Source organism: Lissotriton vulgaris, chromosome 2_1 (genome assembly GCF_964263255.1).
Source record: "Lissotriton vulgaris chromosome 2_1, aLisVul1.2, whole genome shotgun sequence".
Lineage (NCBI taxonomy): Eukaryota > Metazoa > Chordata > Amphibia > Caudata > Salamandridae > Lissotriton > Lissotriton vulgaris.
Window position 1 is genome coordinate 1,166,817,905 of NC_141687.1, and position 27,238 is coordinate 1,166,845,142.

General features: G+C 44.8%; 1 protein-coding gene across 1 annotated transcript in view; it reads right to left on the minus strand.

Moving 5' to 3' along the window:
• LOC147731747 (sialate O-acetylesterase-like) overlaps positions 1-26,304 on the minus strand; it is a 382,423-nt gene extending 356,119 nt beyond the window's left edge. The window contains exon 1 of the mRNA XM_086956866.1: positions 26,163-26,304. Within this exon, the coding sequence (XP_086812992.1) occupies positions 26,163-26,220 (58 nt within the window). The 5' untranslated portion in view covers positions 26,221-26,304. The remainder of the gene's footprint in view (positions 1-26,162) is intronic.
• Between the last annotated feature and the right edge of the window lie 934 nt (positions 26,305-27,238).

Below are 27,238 nucleotides of genomic sequence, written 5' to 3' on the forward strand. Positions count from 1 at the left end.
TTTACCACCTATTCCCTGGGTATCCCAGGTACTATATACTAGGAACTTATAAAGGGGTAAGGTCTTTGTCAATTAAGGATTACTAAGTCGAGCCTAACAGTTTTGAGAGAGAGCACAGGCCCTGGGGTCTGGACAGCAGACTCCAGTGCATTATTAGAGTCATAACCATCAGTATTGGGAGCAAAAAGGTGGGGAATCACTACACAAAGCATGTGTCTGGACAGCAGCCTGGAAAGACATTTGAAAGGAGAACCACCCCAAGCTGGTTCTGAAGCTGAGGCAGTGGTTGCATTTTCAGTTTGGGTAACGTAGAACTTCAGCTGTTAAACTAAATGAATCATTTTCTGCTGAAATACAGGAAAACGGACACTGTTTGTGCAATGCGATCGGAATAATTGATTGTTCATGACTGTGGGATTTTTTTGAAACTATTTGCAAAGTTTAAACTGCACTGCAGAGAAAATGTCAAAACCTCCTCTTCTATCAGGTGGAGGAGGGCAGAGTATCTACTCTAACCTGATGGAAAAAGAAAAAAATGCCCACAGTGTCAGTATAGAGCAACATTATTTATTTGTTCATGTTTCCTTCATTTCAACTACAGCAAAGAAGCCACAAGTACGTGCTTCTGTGGCATCCTCTACTGTGCAGATTTTCATCTCGCCTATACTTCAAGGTGCAGTTTGGAAGCTCCTCTGGGCTCCTGATGTGGAGTGTGGAGGCAAGCACAGCTGCCTGCCTAATGTAAAGTCCTAGATATGCGGCACCGCTTATAAAGCATTTTAGAGTCAAGTTCTGTCGTTTTTAGGTCTCGCCTGAGCAGCTGCTCTGGCGAGACTTTTAGTAAGTAGGCTTCAGAAAATGCTACCACTGTGGCCTAGAGCTTGTGTGCATGTGCGCACGCTTACGAGCAGAGGTGCCATCTGGCTTTCCTCTCTCGTCAATAGCGCATGTCTTGGCCCCCTCTCCCTTCTGTTTTCTCCCTGCTTGGAGGGGCCCTGCTCTTCCCAGGGCGCACGTGCATCACTCGCGGGCTCACCTCCTGCTCCCCCTCTTACAATTTACTTTTGTGTGCTTGTTCTCTTTGCTTAAGCACTCAGACTGAGTGCTTTTCACGTCTGTTTTCGCTTTATATTGCTCTCTCTCTATTGTGTTATTCTCCCCTGTCCTCCGTGTTCTTGGTTTCCCCTGCCTCCCTCTCACACCCCTCCCCTATAGAGTCCGTACTGTTGCTTATCAGGACATACTCAGCACATGTTTGCTGAAGGGTGGGTGGGCAAAGCAATGCCCTTTTCTAGCCCGGATTCATTTGTTTATTACAGGCACAAGACAGGCTTCAAGGAGCTGTGAAGCCTTGAACCTCTGTTGTGATTGCACAAAGGCTTGTGCAGCCGTGTGCTCTACAAGCTTGTTGACCAAGAGAAGCTCGACTTGCGGAAATGCACGCGCCTTCTGTGGGTGATCTTTGCAGTGGCAGACGTGGCACGCATGCGCAAGCCTCTACACTTCACTGCTCTGAGTCCTGGGATGTCTCTGCAGCCTCCTTTGGGACTGCCAAACGTAAATTACAAGACATCCTGGAGTGAACAAATGGACTTTTCTGAAGCGCCCTGCTACTGCTGCTAGTGAGCGCTCGCGGCTCATAATTAATTACTCACCCTTCAATAGAAGTATTCTTTGAAATAACGTCACTACCATATCCTTTTACTGTATCTGGGAAAGGAGGACTGCAAATGTGGTTGTCTTACAAATTGTCCTACGAAGAAGCTGCAGTTCCTGTGGGCGCCATCCCCTGCTTCACCATCTCCCATGCCCTCACTCCAGTCCCTGGAGGTATTGGAGTACTTTACATAAGCACAAGATCGCACGCGGTAAGGATTTCGCTCTCATTCTGTCTGCAGGCAGTGATAAGCACCATTTACATTACACATAGACACTCCCCTCTCCCCCAGCTTCTTTTAACCCACCACGTCCTCTTCCATGCTCACAGCCTCACCACCCGCTTGAGCCACTTCCCGCACCCCCACTCATATCCGCTTAGGTATTGGAGTGCTTTACATGAGCTCCATTTACATTATTCATAGAAACTTTTTTTTTTTCTCGATTACGTGACTTGCCAAGGAACCCCAGTTCAAGGTCGGCAGCTCTGCCTTAGACATGCATTAGTTGTGTTAAACCACCACCATCCTCCTCAATTTTTATAATATCCCTCCCTTCTTTTAAAACTCCACTTCCTCCTCCAGCTCTCTGATGTACGCACCCCTCATTTCCAAACAGAAAAAACACACATAAATAATAGAAAAGTGCTTAAGCGCATGATCTAAAAGTCAATATTCCTTGAACACTCTCAAACAATAGTAACACAAGTATTGACAAAGCCAATAGCTCTCGCATAGAGGAAATCTATTGGCTTTGCCAATGGTTGTTTTCTTTATTTTTTTGTTTCCTTTTTCACACTGCTCATCCAACAAACACGCCCTAAACACATGTCCTTAAAATGCACTATGTTAAATTGCGTTTCCTATGTGGGATTATCTCCATGATCGGAGTCAGTGCTGTTAATAAGCAGCAGAATCTAGTTTTGCAGGAATTCCTGCCAATCTTTCATGTTTAAAAGGGATTGGATTTACACGGATCGCATATATGGCACGCCAAGAGAAGGTTCTGCTGTGGGAGTGTCTGGCGAGTAGCCCGGCGAGCGTCTGCTCCATAGGCCTTCTTTAGAAGCAAGGCGTTATGTTTCAGGATGAGAACTCGTATGTATTTATTTATATATGTATGAATATGTATTTGTGTATACACACATACACTGTTATTCTGTTGTTTCTAATCTATGTATATTATAGGTGTTACTATTTTATCACTTCACAGAAATTAAATGCAGAGTTAGCCTTGCTTTGAATCCGTGACCTGCAGAGCACCGTATTTTTAGGGGCGAGCGCCTAGCTCGCCTTAGGCATCATAATAGGGCCATACCAAACTGGGATGTGTCGCCTCTAGCCCAGTTCCTTGTGGCCTGGAGTGCCACCAGGGCTATGGCTCGGGGCTTATACAAGGCATGGCTTTAGGGTGACCAACTGGCATGGTTGTAAATTCAGGACAGTGAGTGTAAAAATTCAGGACAAAGGGTCAAAATTCAGGACAAAAATTCAGGACAGGAGGTCAAAATTCAGGACAAAAATTCGGGACAAATGGTACTTTTACAGACACTACGAAGGAGGTGCGCAATAGTATATTACTGTTAGGGCACCAAAAGGGCATGAATACCGACTACACAGCTCTGAAGTGTCTCGTTTGTGCAAGCTCAAAAGACTGTCCATTCTTAAGAACTGTTGTCTGGCTCTACTGTACGCTGGTCTCCACATATCTGCACTTGATGAGATCAGATAGTGGAGAACGGAGAATAAGTATTCATCAGAAGTTCTGTGGGACTGTCATTTTTCTGTGGGTAGCCACCCCCGAGAGTTCTGACGGTCTTTGCCCACCGTTTTCAACCAGAAACACAACCTCATTTCACTTGCATTCAGCCTAAATGATAAAACAGTGATGTTGTTGAAGGAAATAGCCATGAGCTCAACACTTCCACCCACAGTACTTGGAAACTTGGGAGCGCAAATCCCTTGACATAGAATTTCCAGCAGAAGTGTTCTTAAACTTTCAAGATTTTGTCATGGGCATCATTAATGGGTGCAACGGTGGCACCCTGGTCTCAGCAGAGTAAGGGTGGGGTCAGAAACAGGAATGATATAAAGCTCTAATGAGCTTGGTTTACTTTCTGTACCTCTCACCTACATCATTTGAAAGTAAAGTCATGAAAGCTCTAACCAGTAGCCGGTTGTTAGCTAAGCTACACACTTGCAAAGTAAGGATTTATTTCTGAAAGTGGAACCAACCCTACTAAAAGGTAGTCTCTGTCACTCCTCCACCCCCTGAGCGTGTGTAGGGACCAAAGAAATAAGAAGTACAGCAGAGGGGTAGAAATGGGTAAAAGTGAAAAACTATGAGGGGGAAATTACAGACGGAAGAGCATGAAGAGGATACTAAAGAGAGACAGTTGAGATACTGAAAGATAGGGGTGTGATAGAGAGAGGGATTAAATACATAAGAGAAGGGTCAGTGAAATATAGACTTGAAAAAGAATGAGGCAGGTGACAGAGATAGGTGATATGAACATAGACAGGTGACAGAGACAGCCAAGAATCAGAGAGAGCTGTGAAGTGGCGATATGGGATTACAATATGAGTCTTTTCGATCTACACAGAGGAAGATGCTGAAGAGAGACAGGAAGAGGAGGGACAGATGCGAGAGAGGTGCGATAAAGAGAGGTTATAAAGACCGCTGAAAGGGTGGGGTGGTAGACAGGTGAGAAAGACCAGATTAAAGAAGGAGGCAATTCAGAGTGTGGTAATAAAGTGACAGACGGGTTATGACGTTTATAGTGAGAGAGAAAGAAAAAGAGAAACTAGTGATAAGAAGACATAGGTTAGATAAAACAGCTGGGGGACAGGCAGGAAAGAGGAAAGGTGAGAGGTATGGACCTGAAATAAGACTGGTGCGAAAGAGACAGCCAAGGGTTTATAAGAGAGGAAAGTGATAGAACAGGTAAGAAAGTCAGTTGAGAGTCCTTCAGTTACAGATATGCAAATCGGCATCAAATATTTTCACCCAACACATCCAAGTGGCAGGGAATTCTACTAGAGCCGAGTGGTGCCCACCAAAACAGGTTTTTTCAAATATTGTTTTTAAATCCAGAGAAACTATCATCCGCTCAATAGCTGATAAAGGTCAAACCGAGGCAGGATGAGCAAGCAACATTTATTCACAGCTAGGCTGAACATCTTCACCTTTAGATGTGAAAAAACCCATTGAGGTTTCTTGAATCATAAATAACATGTACTGAATAACATGCTGTGATCTTGATAAGATATTTTGCTCCTGTTCTCAGGAAGACTAAGGGGCCCATTTCATGTTAGATGGGATATTGTTCTCCAGATTCCAGCTTGACTGGGTGCAGAAATGCAAATGGTAAAAACAAATGTCTTTCTGTTGAATGTGTAGGCACAAGGCCTCGAATCGGGACACACATGTAAAATTGAACTTGGTAATTCCATATCAAGTATGATTTCCCCGATTTTGGACCCAATAACTCGTGACTCCTTGTAATTGGTAAAGTCAGTGACTGAACTCATTAACTTCAGCCCAGTATCCCTTCACCTCGTTAACAAGCATTCCTCTTATCTAAAGAGTGAGGGTTAGTTTGAAGGGGGAAGGGCGATAGAAAGCTAGAGAGAGCGTAGGAACAGGTACACTAGGGGAGATGACGAAAACAGCAGACAAACTTCGATGAACTGGAAATAAACGCACAATCATGTAAAAGAACGATAAAAAGCACATTAAATTTACTGACCCTTTGAGAAGTTCTTTGCAAAGGGCAACAAAGACCATGACCACAGCTTCCAGGGTTTCAGATTGCCATGTGTGACATTTTCATAGCTTCAGTGTAATTATGAGTGACATTTCAATGACTATGAGTGACACTTTCTCGCGAGCAAAATTAAGTAATGAAGACGAGGGAAAAATACAAATATTTGAAATTACTACCCTCTGAGCAACGAAAAACTATAAGAACATCCTAAAACTACTGTAAAGCACTAGAAATGGAAGGACACTAACAGGACACAAATTGTGTGACTGCAGTGCTCATCAACAGAGGGCAGGCAAGCGTCCCAGCTGCTCAGAAGATCTCAGCCACACTATTAGTATTGTGCAATATTGATATTGAGTACACCAGGTTGACTGGTGATGGCAGTTGGTTGGAGCAATCGCCACTGGAGGAAGCAACAGGATGTTGTTTAATGCCACCTGAGAGAGCCCTGCGATCACTCTGCTGTGTGTCTCTCCCTGCCTGAGAAACTACATCTCACCAGCCAGTTAACTCATTTGCTGTAGTTTCAGTAAGTTGTTTTAGGTAGGGGGTGGGTGCTCTGGATTCTTACTGACATGTTCATAGCTGCCAGGTTTTCAGTTTGCTCATGTGTAGCATGTTTCAGGGTATTTATGAATAACCTTTCACTGCCTTATTTTTGACACTTGTAATGAATTAAAGCCAGCTCTCAATATCTTTTTTTTTTCAGGTTTCATTTTTTTTATAATGTATTCCTGTTACCAGGATTTCTAATAACCCATAGTTTGCTGTGCGAAGTGAGGACGCCTTTGACTATGGCTTTCACCAATATTCCTTCTCCTTTGCAGACCCAAAAATCTGCTAACATTCTTGATGGCTGCAGAAATGGTTACCAATTTACACCCACGCATTAGGTGCAAGATATAACTCAAAGCCGGTAATAATTTCATTAGAGGTAAATATTTGGTCAAAGGGCGACAAATATACCTCTAAACAAATGCAGAGTGCTGCTCTTTGCGACGATTATTTTTTACTGACCTTTCCATTATTGCGGTTCCCAGAGCTGCAGCAGGGTGTTGTTTTGCCTATGACGGCGTGGTACAAAGGGCGGGCGAAGTTTAATTTAAAGGAAATCTGTAACAATAGCAGTACAAGGGGCCTCTAGACTTCAAGGGTGTGAACAACATAATAGAAAGGCGGCCAGCAGCGTCAGAAACAGACAATTATTAGTGGTGGGGGGCGAACGGGGAGGGGACAAGACTGAGGAGCACGAGAGCAATCTTAAAGTTATGCTCTCACCTAACTTCCCTAAAGCTGTTCTAATTGGCCCGGAGCATTGGTGCCAATGAAAACAGTCATGCAGTGGAGCCTGGAGCACTAGGATTGGCTGAAGGCTTTCAAGTCAATCCTACGTTCTCCACAAAACGTCTTTGGCAATTATTGAAGGTTGAAAGTCACAAAAGAATTGTCTGTCATCCCAAATCAGCAAAATTACGGACAAATGGCGTCCGTTAAAGATATTATCACGGACAACGGACAGAGGGTGAAAATTACGGACTATCCGTGAAATTTACGGACAGTTGGTCACCCTGCATGGCTTAAGTTTTCTCGGAATGCAGGCGAGAGCATGGCTGCATTGATAATCTAGGGGGGCACTGCTACACCCCACCCGTGACTCGAGGCAGCAGCGCGCGCAGCTGCCAGATCTTACTGTTATGGCGTTATTTCATTTCACTCAAAGCTGGACAGTTATTGCAAGGTTTGTTTTAGTGATACATTTGTGTCTTTTTCTAGAGAGGTAAAGGTTTTATTTAGTAGGCCACTGTGGTAGCGCTCTAGTTGTTCCGCAGCCGGAACAGGAAGGGGAGCGGGAGGAAGCGGAAGGTGGCCATCTTAGTTAGAGGCGCCGACCGCTGGAAGAGAGGTTGTAATTCCCGGCGCTCCGGCATTAAAGAAGTTTCACAAGCATTTACTGAGTCTTGGTGCATAATTCCAAATTCCACAATGGCGACGAGGAGTAGTTGATGAACCCCGCGCTCCACCTGCTTCCTAGTGCAGCGCCACCATCAGGGGAAAACGCCGGAGCGTGGCAGAGGTCCCAACCTGACCCAGCAAAAAGGGCGCGAATCGGCGCCAGCCCTCCAGAGGAGCCACAAGGCCAACAAGTAAGCGGTACCGGGCTCTGCCTACGAAGGAGAGGTCTGGGGAGAGAAATAAATGTTTTTGGTGTGCAAAAACACAGGACACACCACTGAGCCCTGAGAATTGGTGCTCCCCACTCTGGCATACAGCAAAAGCAGTGAGGCTGCAAGCTTAGACGGGGGCAGCATAGAGGAGCATTTAGGGGACGCCTGACCCTATCTTTAAGAGTGTCCAATCCCAGGCCACGCAGAGTTACACTCGGCAAGCTGGCGGAGCAGCAATCAGGCACGGAAGCACCTGGATTTTCAGACCCTGACAGGAGGGGTAGAGTGCAGGCATCACCTAGCCCCACTGAAAGGGAGAGTGGGGAAGAGAGCGACGGTGATCGCAGCGAGAGGGACGCAGCCGAGCAAACTACGCCTGGGAGCCCACCCAGTCGGGTGATCCCTGCTACCGCAGTCCAGAGAGGTGTTCCCAAAATGGCGGTCCAGTCCTCCTCCCTCACCCAGCTGGTGCCATTCCTAACGAACAGCGGGGAGCCAGAAAGACAATGGGAAGACTGGAAGAGGTACTTTTTGAACTACCTTGACGCCCTCGAGGAAGAAGGTGGTGCCCAGTTTTCTAGCAAGAGAAGGAAGAAAATTCTGCTACACAACTTGGGCCCGGAAGGAATTAGAGTATACGACACCATAGTAAAAGAAGCGAGGGACGCCAACGACACAGACGTATTCAGCCACGCCATTGCTGACCTCGACGCACATTACCGGCCGGTAGTGTGTGTCGCCATTGACAGACATAACTTCTTTCAAAGGAAGCAAAAGAGCGGTGAGTCAGTGGACGAGTATGTGGTGGCCCTCCAAAAGTTGGCCCTATCGTGTAAATTTGGCACCCTACATGACGAACTAATCAGAGACCAAATCATCATGCACACATCAAGCACTCACGTCCAAGAGAAACTGTGGGTAAATGGGGATGCACCCCTCAAAGAAATCTGGGCGATGGTGAAGAAGGCGGAATTATCCAAACGATGTGCACAAGCAGCGAAGAAAGAATCTGGAGGATCGCCAACCGTGTGCAAGATAATGACACCGGGGAAGAGCGAGCGGCCAAAGCCAAGAGACCTACAGAAGAATCAGGAGGGACGGCGCCCAGCCCCAACCAATCAAGCGGACCAGAGAACGAATAAAGGAGGGCGACTAAGCTGCTACAGGTGTGGAAGCACAGCACATTTAGGGAACAACAAAGCGTGTCCGGCATTCAGAGCAAGATGCTCCTTCTGCAACGTGTTCGGACACTATGAGAAAGTGTGCCGCCGGAAGCCAAAGGGAGCTATGGTGAGGTACGTCGACAAAGAGCAACAAGAGAATGTGGACAACCAAGATGAAGAGGATGACCTAGAAGAGGTTCTCTACATTGACGTGCAAGTGTTGGAGATGGATGGCTCAGAGTCGGACAAACCCCGGCTGGACATGCACATAGGAGGGATTCCCATAGAAATCATTGCAGACAGCGGTGCCCCCATCTCCATCATACAGAGGCGAGTGTGGGAAGAAAAATTCGTCTCCAACATTGAGGAGGATCTGCGCCCGATGGACCTGAGGCCGGTCACATACACGGGACAGAAGATCCCCATGTTGGGATACTGCCCCCTCCTGTTCGAGTTCAGGGGTCGTCACGCACAGTGCAAGCTATACATCGCAGAGAAGGGACCCTCAGTATTGAGCTGGAAGGACCAGGGAGCGTTGGGGATACAGCTCAACCCAGGAGGCATCGAGAAAATCCTGCTAATGAATTGGGAAGAGAAGGATGATGCGGAATCATGGCACAGAGCATACCCCAAAGTCTTCAATGGACAAATCGGAGAACTATCGAAGTACAAACACCTAATAAAACTCAAGGAAGGGGCCAAACCCGTAGTTCACAAGGTGAGAAACACCCCGTTCCGTTGTAGGGAAGCAGTACAGTTGGAACTGGACAGGCTAGAAAAGGAAGGAGTGATCAGAGCCATAGAGAGCGCAGAATGGCTTTCACCACTGGTGGTAGCCCAGAAACCCAACGGTAAAGTGCGGCTGTGTGTCGACCTCAGGGAATTGAACAAGAACATTGTAATTGACAAATTCCCTCTACCCCGCATAAATGAGATGCAGGCGAAGACAAAAAACATCAAGTGGTTTTCCACAGTGGATTTATCGTCGGCCTACCACCAAGTGAAACTGCACCCATCATGTTGTCATCTCACGTCCTTCATCACGCCCTTCGGCTGCTACGAGTTTGTGAGAATGCCCTTTGGCCTGGCCTCAGCAGCGGCTGTATTTCAGAAGATGATGCACAGAATCCTAAGAAACGTGGAAGAGGTACAGTTTTTTCAAGACGACATCTTAGCCATGGGAAGAACTAAACAGGACCACAATGAGAAGCTTCACAAAGTGCTGCGCACATTACAAGACAATGGACTGACAGCGGAATGGACCAAATGCAAGTTCGGAGTGAAATCTGTCACCTACTTGGGTCATGAGGTGAGCGAAAGGGGGATTGAACCGAAGAAAGCCAACATGGAGGCCATCCTACACGCCCCCACCCCGAGCAAGAAAGAGGATGTTCGGTCATTCCTGGGAATGGCCGAATACTACAGCAAGTTCATTCCTCACTTTGCAACGAAAACTCATCTCCTGTGCCAACTACTGAAGGAAAGGAACAAGTTTGTATGGAGTCAAGAGGAACAGACAGAATTTGACACCCTCAAAAGAGAAATGGGAGCCGCCATTCCACTTAAAGGTTTTGACCCAACTGCAGCGTCTATCCTAACGACAGACGCCAGTGACCGAGGTTTGGGAGCGGTGCTGATGCAGAAATCCGATAACAGAGACATGTCCACAGTCAGCTTTGCCTCAAGATCGCTTGCGCCCAACGAAGAAAAGTTTAGCGTGGTGGAAAAAGAAATGCTGGCCGTTGTCTGGGCCATGGAAAGATTCAGGCAGTACTTGTGGGGCGCAAAATTCCTGGTGAAGACAGATCACAAACCCTTGGTCAAGGTGCTGACCTCCAGTGGCCACGCCCATGCGACACCTAGAATCGCGAAGATGACACTCAGACTTTTGGACTATGTGTATGAAGTAGAGCACATCCCAGGGCCACAAAACAAGGTGGCGGATTTCCTTAGTAGAGCAGCTGCCATGGAAGAGGCGAATAACCTGGAGCAATATAAGTGGGATGGATTTGTGGTGGCCACCATACAGGAGACAGAGAACGTAATCAGTGCTCAGGAATGGGAAGAAGCCTACAAGGAGGACGACGACTTGGAAGCCATCAAGGGATACGTAATCCATGGGTGGCCGGAAAAGAGGCACCTCAGGGAGGATCACAGGAAATTCTGGGAAGTAAGGGAAGAACTGTCGTTGGCAGAGAACCCGATATTCCTATTGCGAGGCGACAAAGTGGTTCCACCCCGAGGCATTCTTAATCATCTGATGGCCTTAATGCATGAAGGACACCAGGGCATCACAAAGATCGATGCTCAATTAGAACGATATGTGCGACAGTGCGAATCTTGTGCCAAGGCGGACAAATCACAGAGCATGCTGCGGCCACCCTTGGGAAGGTTCCCAGTCCCGGATGGTCCTTGGGAAATGTTGTCGGTGGACATTATGGGCCCCATCCTCTATAGTGCAGGTACACAGAAGTACGTCATAGTTCTCATTGATAGATTTTCCAAGTGGCCAGAGGTGGAGGTGACGGAGAACGTGGACACGGAAGCAGTAGTGAATTTCTTGCGCTCCTCGTTTGTCAGGGAAGGAATTCCGAAGGTAATCACGAGCGACAATGGACCGCAATTCACCTCAGCCAAATGGGAGGCCTTCACCGCCAGGAATGGGATAGAGGTCAAACACACACCCATCTACCACCCGGCCGGTAACGGCCAAGTAGAGCGTTTCAATCGAGTGATCATGGGCACCATTCAAGTGGCGATCAATGATGGGTTGGACTGGGAGAAAGAACTGGAGAAAATGATCTGGGCCTATCGAATCACCCCAGGGAGCACGGGCTACAGCCCGTTTAAAGTTCTGAGAGGAAGAGAAGCATTCACTAGAGACAACGTAGCATGGAGAAAACTAGTGGTGCAGAGCAAATGGTCACCTGCAGTGGTCAGAAGAAATCTGGAAAAGGCTCAAGAAACGTACACTACACACTTCAACAAGAGACGCAACGTACAGAGTACAGTGCTGGAGAAGGGCGATTGGGTAAGGGTAAAACTAGCCGTTCTCAAGAAGAAGGGAGAGAGCAAATTCTCACCGCCCTTGCAGGTACTGGAACCCTACGCACGTTCGGCCTTGCTCAGTGACGGGAAAGTGTGGTCACAGGACAGAATGGCGAGGTGTAGCAAGATCATCAAATGGAGTAACGAAGAAGAAGAAGGCGCAGAGTATGTAGGAGAAGAGTACGAAGAAGGATGTGACAGAAGGCGAAATGAGGAGGTCGAGGAAGGAATGCTGCAAGTGAAAGATAGTGAAGGTGAAGGAGGAACGAACGAGGGAACGAGGAGCTGGTGCAAAGTAGAAAGCAGTGAGGAAGTGATTGAAAGAGAGGGAGAAAGTGATGGAGGAAGTCTGAACAGGAAGGAACCGGGAGAAGGTGGTATTGAAGGGGTGAGAACCAGAGCGGGAAGGACTGTAAAGGTACCGGAGAAGTTTAAGGACTTTGATATGAACTGGAAGTAAGGACTTTATGTTACATTGTTTGTATTGGTTAAAAGGGGGGAGATATGTGGTAGCGCTCTAGTTGTTCCGCAGCCGGAACAGGAAGGGGAGCGGGAGGAAGCGGAAGGCGGCCATCTTAGTTAGAGGCGCCGACCGCTGGAAGAGAGGTTGTAATTCCCGGCGCTCCGGCATTAAAGAAGTTTCACAAGCATTTACTGAGTCTTGGTGCATAATTCCAAATTCCACAGCCACCTTTTCCTCGCGGGAAATGCAGCATTGACAGGTTTTTCCCCCCACACACAATGTTCATGTTTTTGTAATGTGGAGTGCTGCATCAGCTGTTCACACTTCATGGCCAGTGGCAGGTTCATTGGATAGTAGCGGTGGGAGACAAGCAGGAAAGCCTAAATCAGGCCTACTTGGACCACAATAAACCCGAAACCTGTAGCCGAGGTTGTAAAATCTGGCGCACTTTTGAACCGTACAAAAGAAAGGCACTGTATGTTGTTATTTATGTAAATGTTGGCTTTGCGGCTTATTGGCGCTTGCCAGGTGACATGAGAGTAATCCCTATACAATGAAAATTACCATATCCTTATATGTTACTTATAGTGTTTGCCAAATATGGTGCTTTCTAAAATTGTGCTACAAAAATCAATTTGCAAATTAACATTTTTATTACACCCTAGTAAGTCAGTATAACCGGTAGGTGGTGGTATGATACGCGCCCTTCATAGTTCCTGTCATGTCAGGCCCATTGAAATGTACTTTTGTGACTCAATGGACGGCAACAAAAATCATTTCAAGGTTGACGTAGGATGTAAGCATATCATGCTGGCAGGTGTTCCATGGAGCCACGCTGGGCAGGCATTTATGCTACCATAGCTAGAAACATTCTGTTGCAACTTCGAGAAAGCTTTGAAGTAAATGAGAGGATGTGGCCTAACGTCAGAGCGGCCGACCTAGAAGCTAGGGAACCGGGTACGAGTCTCGACAGGGACGCTCAAAACCCTGTGATTCTGGGCAATCCTTAAATTTCCCCGTGCCTACCATAAACTAGGAAAAGGTTGTTTTCCTTTCAGCGCATGCGCTGCGAAGGCTCGACCTAAAAAGCATAGCCAATGGGTCTCGCATTTGGGACCTTATAAGTGTTTAGCCATGCAACAGTTGATGCTGTTGCACCAAGGATATTCTGCTGCATAACTAAATACTTATAATGTCCCAAAAGGAAGACTGTTGTGCCTAGATTTGATCTCAAGATGTAGAATGAGTTTTCAGAACTTGTGCTGCCTGTGTGTACAAGAGTTCAGAGGTCAAAGTAAAGGTGCGCGAGAGCCGACGCGCCTGGACTTCTCCAGCCTCTCTACTCCTCGTCCCCTTCCAGGGCAGAGGGAGGCTCTCGGCTCCTCTGCCCTCCTCCCCGGTGTGACACACCACTCCCTTCAAGCACACAGTCCTAGGTCCAGGAACAGGTCCAGCGTGTTACATTTGCCAAGAGGCGCCTTTCTACGAGGAGACAGGCAGCAGGTCGAGGAAGGGGCACAGCCTGGGGAAGTGGAAGGTGTCAGGAGTTTAGTAGAGAGGCAGAATGCCATTCTGCAAACACCAAAGAGGCCCTTTCATCTCAGCGGACAATTTAAGAGCCAGTTGTGGCCACCTCAATTATGTGGCAATGAAAGATAAAACTATGTGACAGGCTTAACCAAATCATGCAGCAAGAAAAGGAAAATGATGCTGCACTGTAGGTCACATTCTGTGGCAATGCCACTTCACCATTTTACACCTTAACACATACCAACATTGCTTGGGCAAACGTATAACCACAGTAATGGGACACAGAGCACAGTGTGATGGAGCACAATTTAAGTGTAATAGGGCACAGCAGAGTGTGATGAGGACAGCTGGAGAGTGAAGGACACAGAGCACAGTGTGATGGGGCACAGAGAAGAGTGTGATGGGGCACAGAGAAGAGTGTGATGGGGCACAGAGAAGAGTTTGATGGGGCACAGAGTGCAGTATGATGCAGCACAGTTGGCATGTATAGGGCACAGCTAGAGTGTGATGGGGCACAGACCGAAGTGTGATGGAGAACAGTTGGCATGTATATGGCACAGCTAGATTGTGATGGGGCACATCTAGAGAATGATGAGGCACAGACCACAGTGTGCTGGGGCGCATCAAGAGTGTGGTGGGCACGGTTGGAGTGTACTAGGGCACAGCTAGAGTGTGAGGAGGTACAGCTAGAGTGTAATGGGGAACAGTTGGCATGTAATAGGGCACAGCTAGGGTGAAGGGGCACAGACCACAGTGTGATGGGAAAAATCTAGAGTGTGATGAGGCAGATTTGGAGTGTTAATAGGGCACAGCTAGAGTGTGATGGGGCACAGAAGGCATGTATAGGGCACAGTTAGAGGGTGATGGAGCACTGAGTGAAGTGTGATGGGGCACAGTAGGCTTGTATAGGGCAGAGCTAGAGTGTGAGGGGGCACTGAGCGCAGTGTGATGAGACGCAGTAGGCGTGTGTATTGCACAGCTAAAGTGTGATGGGGCACAGAGAGCAGTGTGATGGGACACAGTTGCTGTGTGCAGGCCACAGCAAGTGTGTGATGGGGCACAGAGTGTGCTTCTGATCATGGGTGGTGTGCACTCTGGGGAAGAGGTTGGACTGGTACAATACACTACCTAGCTCTAAATCAGTAGTAATTAGCAATAAACTGGTTTAGTCTTTGTAGAAACATCAAGACAGCGCATATCGCCGATTTACTAGAAACAAAGGTGCTTCCCACCATGGGCTTGCTCCAAACATGCACTAATCTGCCCTGACACCCAGGACTGTGCCCCTGCACTTATAATAAATAGATGTATTGACACAACCAAGAAAGGCCATCGCAAGCCGGACCCTTTTGATGAAAGGGCCTGTTAAATTCGGCACTGCCAATCGGGAAATTAATTGACGGTGAAACTGCGCTCAGCGTGGAGACCAATGCTGGCGACTTAGGATAATTACGTTTTGGAGGCAGCAGTGGACGGACTGATGGGCACACACGCTCAGGCGCGTCCTGTGAAGTTGGGATAGGGGTCCAAGAACCATGCCCTGGATCCTATTGAATGTGTGATAGCTCATAAGGGGAGACAAATGAATCCATCAGAAACAGCCAACAATCACTCCTTCATTGTCGGGCTGTTATACCACGGACTGGCTGCATTATGCCCTAATAATTTATGCACATTATTTTAAAAACATAAATAAAATTCTAGGGACATAGGGGTAAAGGATGGGGAAGTGTATTAATACTCAGGTATCAACTAAGATACCAGAGTATTAAATACATAATTTAATTTTAAATCATTTGTTAATTCCTAAAATAATCTAAGAAAATTATTTTTAAATATGTAAATAAAGGTCTAGGAGTGGTATAAAAGGGATAGAGGGATAATGTGTGGGAAACTGTATTAATACTCTGGTACGCACTTAGACCACCCCACACACATAACCCTCAACGGGATAACAAGCCGGCGCCATGTGCAACCCTGACCTCGCACCGCACACTTCACGTGTAGGAGAGTTCACGCCGACAATGAACCACATACGAAAGGGCAAGCTATTACTGAAACATGATATTCATTTTGCACACAACTGCTCAGGGAAACCAAGCTCCACCAGACACTGAAGCCCTGATACACAACCAAAGCCCTACAACAGACAGTCCCCACCTGTACCAAACCCCGACAGTCACCAAACCCACACTGAGAAATGAAGTGCACATAAGAAAAAAAGTGGACACTGCTAACACTGTCTACTCCACAGAGAGCGTCCATTCCGCATCGTGGACATACTTTGCAGCAAATGACAGAGAGAGTATTTTGGAGGATAACAGTGCAATTCTAGTTGAAACTCTGTGAACTAAAGTTTGTGGCTGAACTATGCTTTGAATTTGCTTTGCAATTGAATAGACAGACATGAATTATCATTGCCATGATCTCTAAATTGAACTTTGATCTGTGCTTTTATTAGAGACAATTGAATAGACTTAAGAAAAATCCCTAGGTCTGAGGCTGCAGAAGGAGCGTGAGGGTGTCATTTAGAAGAAAATGGAGTAGGGCTAGGGAAGACTCCCAAAGACTTTGTAAATAATTTCATCACATGATTTATGGACTATGTTTTGTCATCTGCAAACGTAAAAAATACAGAAGAAATCCATTTGATGCTATTTTCAGCTCAACGGTCTGATTTTAGTGAAGTTATGGAAACTGGTAACTCTAAGACATAGACTCATATTAGCAGCTGTGGTAGGAGCGGTGATTATAGGACTAATTGTTTTGCTTCTCGGATTATATTCAATCACACATCCCAATTCAGTTGATATTAGATCTAAATCTATACCTAGAACCTCGATACCTACTGACAATAGCTTGCATACATTTGATTTTCAAACGCCGCATGTAGATTCATCAAGAGGAGATTTCTCCTCAAATGCTTATTTTAAGTTGCTTTATGAATACATTGACCCTATGGATAAAACGAACGGCTATGATTGTATGGAGGTACCTGCATCAGCTGCAGAGGGTATCACTTATCACATTCATCTTACATATGGTGTTAATTGTAGTCTTTTGATAAGCCTTTGATATGGAAAGGGTAATTTCCATTATTGTTTTTTAGGATTATGACTTAGTTCTTTCAGAAGTTCCTATGTTTAAGCATTTAAATTGTCACCCCAATGCCAAAGAAATGAATACAGCCAATTGTTCCTTTAAACCTACAATGACATTAGATGCTGCTTATGCTCACAGGAACAATTTATCTTATTCCTTGACAGATGTTGAAAATATATTTTTAGATTCAGTATAAGACAGAAGAAGAGCAATTGATGCTGGATTGAAATCAGGGAAAGACCAACAGTATAAAACAAGTGGGCTAAAGAAGAAGTAGAACATCAACAATCAGGAATTATGGCTGCACTAACTATAGATTGGAAACAAAAAGGGAAATGATGTGTGTTTAGAAGTAAATCTATAATTCATACTAAATTTATGGGAAAAAGTGATTGTGATCACAGTTTTTAATATGGGGGAAATTGGCACTTATTCATGGGAGGCCAGGATTTCCAGAGTTTATTATGTTTGTGGAGATCAAACATCTTTTACATTACCCCGAGGTGTGTACCCGAGGCTTGGCAATAGTCTTCCTGAAGATTTTTCCTGTAGAGCATTTGGATGATCATGTATGGAGTTTGCATACTACAGTCAAAAGAAGCAGTAGTGGTGTTGAAATAGTAGGAGATATATTTGGTGCATTGATTCCTTCTGTAGGAGTAGTTTTGAATGATTTCAAAATTAGAAATCTGTCCACTATAGTTGATAAGTTATCTAATACAACTGCAAATTGGTTGTTAGTTGTGGACACTGAAACAATAGCTGTAAGGTTTATGGTAGTGCAGAATCGCCTTGCATTAGACATCCTTCTCATGAAGGAGGGTGGAGTCTGCAAGATGTTGAAGATTCACCAATGCTGCACCTCCAATCCTGATAAGAGTATAGAGGTGAAGAAATATATTAAGAATATTAGAGACTTGAAGGGAGATTTAAAGGAATTGGAAGCTACAGGTACTTGGGAAGCAATTGGCAGTGGATTTGCTGAAGCAGGAAAATGGGTTGGAAACATTGGGAGGGCAATATTTGATTCAACTTTGAGACCCCTCTGTGATAATTGCCCTGTGTGCAATGAGTCTGTTTGTAATCTTTAAGGGGTACAAGTGTATGAAAGCAATAAGAGAGAGACAGGAAAGGGGCGGAATAAGAAGAAAGAGGAAAGATGTAGAACTAGAGGAGGGTCTGCATATTTTATATTGAAATGAAATACTTGGAAAACTCTAGATGAAGAATGAAGAAAACCTCAGGGTTTTGATTTGATCTAGTTTGATAAGATTTGTATGTTGATTGTGATGGCTAACCGTCATCAGAGGGGGGTTGAAGCAGCGCAATTTTGAATCCACCCTTATGCATCACAGAAATGCATTATATATGTGCATTTGACCTTATATACACTGTGTGCCATACCTTTATTATTGTGTGTGAAGCATTTAAATGTGTTATTGAAATGTATTCACTGTAGAGACTAGAGATTTATATGTGTACACTAATGTTCAGTTTAAACATGAAATCAAGTATTCTTTATTCATACTTTACACTTATTTTGCATATGTAAACATGCATTGTTTTATTCACGTTTGCATTTATGCCTAAAAGTTACAAGTTTGCATTTACAACTGAGTGTTCGAAGTGCACATTAAATGCTTAACTAAATTAAGCCTAAATAAGCCTAATTAAAGGCCTCAGTTGAAATGTGCCTTGCTTGTCAGTATGTTTTCCTTTTCTTACAGGTTTATTATTTTGTTAGCTAAAGAAACGTTAATTGTCTGTATTTGGCAGCTGATTGAAAGGCCTGAAAGAAACTTGGCAGTGGACATGGTTAAATAATGGTCCAAAGAAGTTTTCTGTTCATCATGTACCAGGGTGGCAAGATGTTCAAGGCGGAGAAGCGCAGTCTCAGTTTGATGCGTTGGGAAGTGGTGTTCTGATGAGTCTCTGGTGAACACGGAGAGAAGGTGTTTCAGAATCTCCTGTTACTTTTAAATTGGTGTTCTCATAGTTAGATTTAGGAGAGATTCCCTTTAGATTTTGAGAGTTACAGACCTCTCTGCTTGCCCTCTTCTTGCAAGCGTGAAGCTTTATGCTAAACGTGTATTTCCTTTTTCTTTGGACTTCTACTGAAATCTGATCATGCTGACACAGACATTTCACTTTGCCTACTGTACTAATGTACTTATTGAATTTACATTTGGTTTGCATATTTACAGGATTGATTAGTAATTTAAATACAACCTTAATCCTATTCAGTGATTCTTGGTCCTCATTGTGGAGTCACGCTGGGTCACAAGCTAAAATTGTATTTGTGATGTTTTCCCCCCTTCAATGCTTCACGTCAGCTATAAACGGCTCATACAACCAATGGGGAAAAATGTGATCACTTGAATAAGAGATTATGTTGTAAAGACCCAGCGCTCCAGCACTTCTGAATATTCTATAGATCCTCCAGAATGTGGCAGTGGGATTAGAACTCAATAAATCAAAGCTCTCAATTTTCCAGTGTGAATAACTCAACCAGTCCAGGTTATTGCTTTTTGTTCTGAGAACTCAAAGCCTGAGTCTTTTAACTGATAAACCAAGACTACCTGAACTCGATGAGCTGCTCTTGGGGACAGGGTCTTGAATGTTTGTGAGTTCACTTAAGAATCTATCACTTCTACACGTTGAATTTTGATTTAAAACTTGAATTTTCTTTATTATTTTTTTTACGTGACGTATGTTGCACCTTTTACATGACAAATATTTTGCTGCGTCAGCCCGTGCTCAGGCTCCTAGAGCCAAGCTTGACTCTTGGTTTGGCTCTCCCTAATAATCAGCAGGCTCTCCTATCTCTAAAAAGCTTCTTAGGTTTCCAAATCTTCTCCAAGGTGAAAAAGAGCTCATCGTGTGAATATAGTCCTGCCAAGTACCAGGCATCAGACTAACACATTTTAGTGTGGAGGTCCGCATGACTGCACAAAAATGCATTAGTCAACCATTTTAAGTGCTTTCACACCACTGGCGCACTGTGAAGGAGACATGTGAGTGATCACAGTCACTAATGCGGCTGGCTGGGCTCAGCTGACTTCATTGTAAACAGCTGAGACCAGCTGTGGCCATTTTGCGTGGTCTGCAATTCCATCTTGCTCCTAGCAGTGAGTGTAGAGCCAGCCAAGTGAATCGGGGTGGCGCTTTCCCAGTGTTGCTATTTTTCAGCAACTGGCATCTTCACAACCAGTTAGTACCACTGACACCTTTTGGCAGCCGCCTGTGGCATTATCTGCAGAGGATCACACTGTTCTTTCTATCTTGATTTGGCGCCTGCCGCCAGATTGGGGCCGCTGGTGCCTGTCAGGTCGTGCATGTGAACAGACTCTGTCTGACTACCTGCAGGGTCCGGACTCGGCGCAGGCTGCGGCACCCTGATGTGTTTTTTTATTTTAATTACCTGCCAGGAATTGCTGCCACCAGCCGGAGTCTGACTGTCCCCCCCTGACCTTGTCAGATGGACACTTCAGGGCAGCCCGAGGCAGCAGGACGCTCGCTGCAGCACAGAGACACTATGGGCCTGGCTTTCTATGAAGGTTGCTGCAGGCTTTCCTCGAAGAGCCGGGGCCTTCTTTTCCTAATAGTTTATTTTGGTTCGACTTCTAAGGTACTGGAATGGTTTTTCTTTTGATAATAAAGTGTTTGTTTCAACTGTTGTTGTGCAGGGGCCCGCATGTTGCGTATGCCAGGTTTTCCTCGCCTGACGGTGTTTTCAGACAGTTCGCTTTTACTTTATGGAGTGACGAGGCCTGTGTGTTCTTTATATCTGTAAGCGGTCGCAGCCAGTGCTGGACACGCTTACTTCTGTTTTACTGGTTCCGCTGGAGAGTGAGAAAGACAGGGCAATTGGCCCTTTTAACTACAACAATTTAGGGACCGCCTCTCCCCTCAGGTGCTGTTTTGTCTCAAATAAATCACCTTCTTCTGAATTCCTTGTGTGTCCAGGAGTTTTCTGGCAACAATTAAAATCATGCCAAGATAACTCTTGTGAATAATGTTCCTCCTGAAGAAAGATCAGCGTTTTGTCTAGTGGCAGTTTTCACCCCTCCAGAAGTAGCACAGAGGGTTAATATGCCTGCTGCAAAGAACTTGTATATGCCGGTCACTAAAGTGCATTTTATGTGTGTAGCTCAGTGGGTTACTGCTTTTTTTACAAAGATTGTTACTTACAGTTCATAAATTACAATCCTAATTTAACACAATTACTTATGAAGGGCCTGTATTCAAACTGTGTGGTATAGGTTAGAACAGAGGTCTTCAAACTTTTGGGTGCAGAGACCCCCCTGTCAACATTTTCTGTCGTAAGGACCCCCTCCTGAGAAACATTTCTAAACCTGTAGGCAGGGCTACTGGAATTATGAGGCAGGTGAGGACCAAATTACACGACTGGCTTCACTAAATTGTGTGGGAAGACAATGTAAATAATGTTATATGATGCAGCGTTATTTTGGGATAGAATTGTTTCATTATTTTGACATTTTTTGCACACAGTAACACTGAGGAAAGATTTCACCCCATCAGTACCAGTTTATAACCAAAATACAGCAATTAACATCAGAAAGATGTCTAGTCAACCTTTGTGAAGTGCCTTCCACTCCGCAGGAATACGTGCTGCCACATTAGAAGCTCACCTGGCCCTGGCCGGGAGCAGCAGGGGTCCCTTAAAACCCTGGCGGTCTTGTGCAGCATTAAGCAATTTACCCATGCCGCTTTCCTCTCACACCTCCCTTCCATCCCTCTCTCCTCTCCTCTCCCAATCCCGGATCCCTCTCACTTTGCAAGCCATTTTCTTTCACCCCTTTTTACAACTTCTGAACTCTCCCCATTCAACTTCTCACTTCACCCTTAATCACCTCTTGCCATTCTGTCTTTTCACTGCCCTCATCTCGAACAGTCTCTCGCATTTATCTGATGGCTTCTCTGGCCTGTCACTTCCTGTACCCATCTGCACTTCTCATTCACCTCAAGTCTCTCCATTCAAATTGTTGTCTGTTTGTATCTTACACCTCTCCAGTCCCCCATTCATCTTTCACATCTCTCCTTTGTTCTTCCACACCTTCTTGAACCAATGTCCCTTTCCCCTGTTACCTCAGCACCAGTGCTTAATTTGGGCAGGTGGTTTACGGTGCTACGCACTGGCACCTAATTGTGCACACTGGCACTGTGACCATCTGCCACATGGTTGGCTCTGTCTGTTAATCTAGAGATGAGCAGAACAGCTGTTTTTTAATTCAATATAAAAAACGACAAACTCCTGACATCCATGCCATTCTTATAGCTTTGGGGGCTTGAAATAGTCACACTTGTACAAGTATTATGATTGGTAGTTGCATAGGTATTATCATTGGCAGCACAGGCAAGGCAATGGGTGGGTGGTTAAAGTTGCAGTGGCCTACTGGTGAGGTCCCTGGTACAAGTTTTATTACAAATTAATCACTGGGGGTCGTGGCTTGGACGCTGCAGCGAAATGGCGGATCCTGTGTGAGCTCCGCTTTTCCGCGGACCTCATATCTGTCTACGAGCCGTTTTCACGCTGTCTCCGTCTCCCGAAGTAACGGGCTTTGGCGTCGGAATATGCGGCGCACATTCTGGCGGTATTTTTGGCGTCTTTCTGTGCTGGACGCCTGAGTTGCTGCTTGTTGCTGCTTTCTCCTCATCACAACGAAGGTGGCCGCCATTTTAGGACGCCGCATTTGCGTCTCTTCACATGGTGGTAATTTCAACGGACCTTAAATTTTCTCCTGGCCCCTATCATTGACACATGGTCTATGCTGCATGCTCATTCCTATGGTTTCCTGCATTATTTTTGTGGCGAATGTCTCCTCAAACTTGTGGATTTTGAATAGCTCTTCACCTCCGGACAGATGTGGTTGGCTTCTGTTTTAACTTAATGCGCATACTATTTTTGGCACTATCTTTTTCCTGTCATATTTTTGAGGAATTTCTCTATTGTGTCATCTTATTTACATAATTCCGCTTAAAGAGCGCTCTGGGATGTCAGTAATCTTCATCATTAATGCCAAAGTTACTGGGGCTCACTACAACTATTTATGTTAATAATTTGATTTCCTGCTCTCTTCCAACGAGTTGGTTTTGCACGGTCTTAAATACAGTATAACTTTGCCTCCACCGGCACCCCATTTCATGTTTTGGTTGTGTGCGGCCGCTATTTAATAGCCGCTGAGTACACCCTCTTCAGTACCACATGGACTTATACAACTCTTATTGTGGTTGGCCAAGGTTTTAGCCCCATATCTCTGACATAGCCTATTCTAACTTCTATCTGTTGAATTGACCACTAACATCAATGTTTTTTTCTTGAGGAATTTTACTTGTGCATTCTATGAGTTTTTACCTCACGTTTGCACTCATTTCAAATCCCAATCTCGCTGCAACAGTCTGCTGGATTCTTCACCGAGCCCTATTGCTTTCTCTACTATTATGGCTACCAACTCACACTCTGCCAGGTCCTCTGTCATGGGCACGAAACCAAATCGACAAAAAAATGACCCACTGTCTCCTATTCATTCCTCTCAAAACCCTGTCCTGGACTCTATCCTGGTGGAAGTGCAGGGTCTCCAGCCTTTTATGTCGGCAACGAATGAAAAAACTGAAACAAATTGAGGAGAGATGGATTGTTATGGAGAGTAAAGTGCTGGACTTAGAACAACGTGTTGGCGTCCTACAGGATATCTCCACAAAGATTCCAATATTAGAGCAGGAAATACATAAATTGAAAATCCACACAAAGGATTTGAAAATCGCAATCGTCGTAACAACTTACGCCTTTATGGTCTTCTGGAAAATGTTGAGGGCTCCAACATGGTAGTCTTTCTTCAAAAATTTCTTCCAAAGTTCCTTAATCTTCAGTCTCCAAATACTCCTCTCAACATCAAAAGAGCACATCGCTTGGGTCGTATTACCTCTAATCCCGCAAAACCATGTGGAATGATTATGCTATTCCTGGAGTTTACTGAATTGATGTCTGTCTGGAGAGCTGTTAAACTCAAACGTCGTCTTATTTAGTCTGGTCACAACATCTTCATCTCGCAAGACATCTCCAATGCAACCAACGCACGCCGAAAGGAGTTTCTAGCCCTGCGTCCTCAGATGAGACATCTTAATATTCAATATGGAATACTTCATCCATGTCATCAAGATTACTCATGATGGGCGCTCACGGTCTTCGATGATCCTGAGAAATTAAAACTTTTTCTTCACTCCTTTTCTTCCTCTGGAATGGATACTAATGTTTGATTTTCCTTTTTTGCCCCTCTCTTTTTATCCTTATATGAGTAGCTTATTAGCTCTATCTTCTTAAATTCATATGTTTTTATCTTTTTACTGTATCTTTGACACATACTATCTTCATTTCTGCCTCATTCCTCTTCTCTTTCTCTTTTTTTTCTTTCTCTCTTGCACACGATTTCCCTCTTATTGTGGCTCTCGTTTTTCTATATTTTGTATTCATTCTTTCGAGATCCGCTTCGCCCTGCGTCACCATGCTCTCCCCTCATTGTTTTTTCTTTTCTTTACAGATCTGGCTGTTTTGCCCTGATCTGTTTGTTCACCTCCTTTTCCACAGGCGACGTCCATGCATCAAGATGAGTTCAAGCCGACTGCACACCGTAAGACAAATCATTAGAGTCACACTGACAGAAATTAATATACTGTCATATCGCAGCACAACAATGTATGCGCCAACCTAATTGTTCCAAAACGAGTATTCAATCATAAAAACTCCCCTTATTTGTCTGGCAGACCCACTGCTATAGCCTTCTCAATGAATTTAAGTTCTTGCAGTCTCGTGGCCATTGGTATTCAGTCATTATAAAGTGCTCCAAGGCAAGTATATAATGCAGGTTTAGTGTATTGATATATAAACTGATTCCTAATCCTCTTCCCCTGCCACCAAATATTTAGGTCAGTGATCCTGTACCTCTTCAAGCACCCAGGTAGAATTTACATAACCTTTTATAGCACTTTGTGCCACACTGCAGCCGTTTCTAAGTGAGTTAAATGACAGCTGTTACTATTACCAATTTAATGGCACTCAGTCTACCAACTTTTAAAGAACGCAAGGCTGAGTCTGCCTTCCTGGGACTTTAACGAGTGATCTTTAGATCATTGTAAATGGCAGCATCCAGTGTTAATTCACAGAGACCTAATGTTACTCTGTGCTATGTCGTTCCGTGTTGCTTTGCAAAAACTAGTGCTGTATGTAAAATATGACCATTACCTTTTGGGACTGTAAAACAGCACTGACGTTTACATAAAAAAATGAGTCAAATAATTTGCATACATTCTTTACGGCCAAATGCACCCTGATAAGACTGCAAACACAGCCCAGCGGAGCCCACAGCAGCTCGAGCTGAGACACACTACGGGGGAGTAGGGGGGAGGGGGGCTGAATCCCTTGTAGTCGTATGGGCCTGGGCAAAAGTGTGACCGGGAATGCGCGACCCCCTTGCCATCACTCCACGGCCCCCCTGCAAAAAATGTCGAAACAATTCTATCCCAAAATAACGCTGCATCATATAACATTATTTACATTTTCTTCCTACACAATTTAGTCAAGCCAGTCGTATAATTTGGTGTGGATCAAGCCCTGATCTTTGGACTGGGTAAGAGTGGTCTGCTTAATTCAGACACTCTGTTCATCACCACCCCCTTTTCTGAATAGTCGTATAATTTGGTCCTCACCTGCCTCATAACTGCAGTATCCCTGCCTACAGGTTTAGAAATGTTTGTCAGGAGGAGGTGGTCCTTACGACTGAAAATGTTGACAGGGGGGGTCTCTGCACCCAAAAGTTTGAAGACCTCTGCCCTACGCTGTTATGAGGAGCGCTATAACAAATCAAACACACGAAAGAGAGATTAGTGCACTTCCATTTCAGGTGCTTTGCTGCAGTTTCAAGATCCTCTCACGGTTTTTCTTGGCTCCAATGGGTAACTTCTGGTATTTATCTGTTTCCATGAACTTCATTGCTTGATTTTACTCGCGAGAAAGTGTCACTCTTAAGTGTCACACATCGGTCATTGAATTTCACTCATAAGTATACAGAAACTATGAAAATGTCACGTTAGCAATTTCAAACCTCGGCAGCTATGCGTGAACTGAAATGAGAAAACGATTTGAAATACCCGAGGGAAACGGTTATACAACCAGCCAACTTGTGCAACTTGGCTTTAGGAAATATTTGTACATTGTTAAGCATTACTGAACAGAAAATGGATGAACCTGTTACCTGTAAATGGAGAGAGAGCCGACACCAGAATCATGCAGAGACACAGAAACCCAGCCATCTTCCAGCCGCAGCGCACGGCTTCTGAAACCAGGAAGTGGCCGGAGTCCTTTTCAGTTCAGGGAGAGTCAGTCACATGATACTCTGGCGAGCAAGTTTAAAGTTGTTGTCGTTCCCTGTCTAAGGGATACAGTGAACAATGCGGAGGTATTTTACAGAAAGGAAACTGAAGAGAAACAATTAAAACAAAGGCTTGTCTGGAGAAAATGTGTTGTTTTTGTATCGTAGAGAATTACACTAACATTCCCCCCCTACTTGAATTAGGTACTGGACTGACTGGAAAGAAGACATACAAAGAAACGTTGGCAGAGCCGAAACCCCACCATAGCAGCTTCAGACAGACGCAGCTCTACTCGGGCGGAGTTAGGGGATATGATTCAGAGGGAAGCCGACCTCAACTCGGGGTTTAAATTACCGGACACTTGTACTGCAGCGGGTCACTGTCGCACGAGTTGAGACAGGCAGAAAAGCGTGCTTAATGCAAAGACTAATAACACATGAAATAAAGGGCGAATAAATTATTGCATGCACATAGTGAAAATAAGAAAATAATTTGATGGAGGAAATTCAATGATACAATGAAATAAGCACAAGGGGAAGAGTAGGAAAGAGAAGTGGCAGGGATTATTATAGAAAAAAAGGATACAAGAGGGAAAACATCAAAACGCGAGAAAGATTAAAGAGTGAAGGATGTGGAATCCAGCTGGACTCGTTCTAGTGTTTTGCTAAGTACTGTGTCACAAGTCACTCCTTGAGGGCTGGCCTCCCACATTCATCGCTGCCAAGGTTTCAGATTGCCATGTGTAACATTCTCAAAATTTCATTGTAATTATGAGGACATTTCAACAACTATGAGTGACATCAAATAATGAAGACCAGGGAAATAAATGTCAGAAATAACAGACATGCCGAGCGGCTCCCCACACACACAGATGTAGTTTCTGGTTAACTTTAAAGGTATTGGCAAGGTTTTCTGAACTCAAAGTTATAAGCAATGGCTTTTACCTTTATTTGACTGT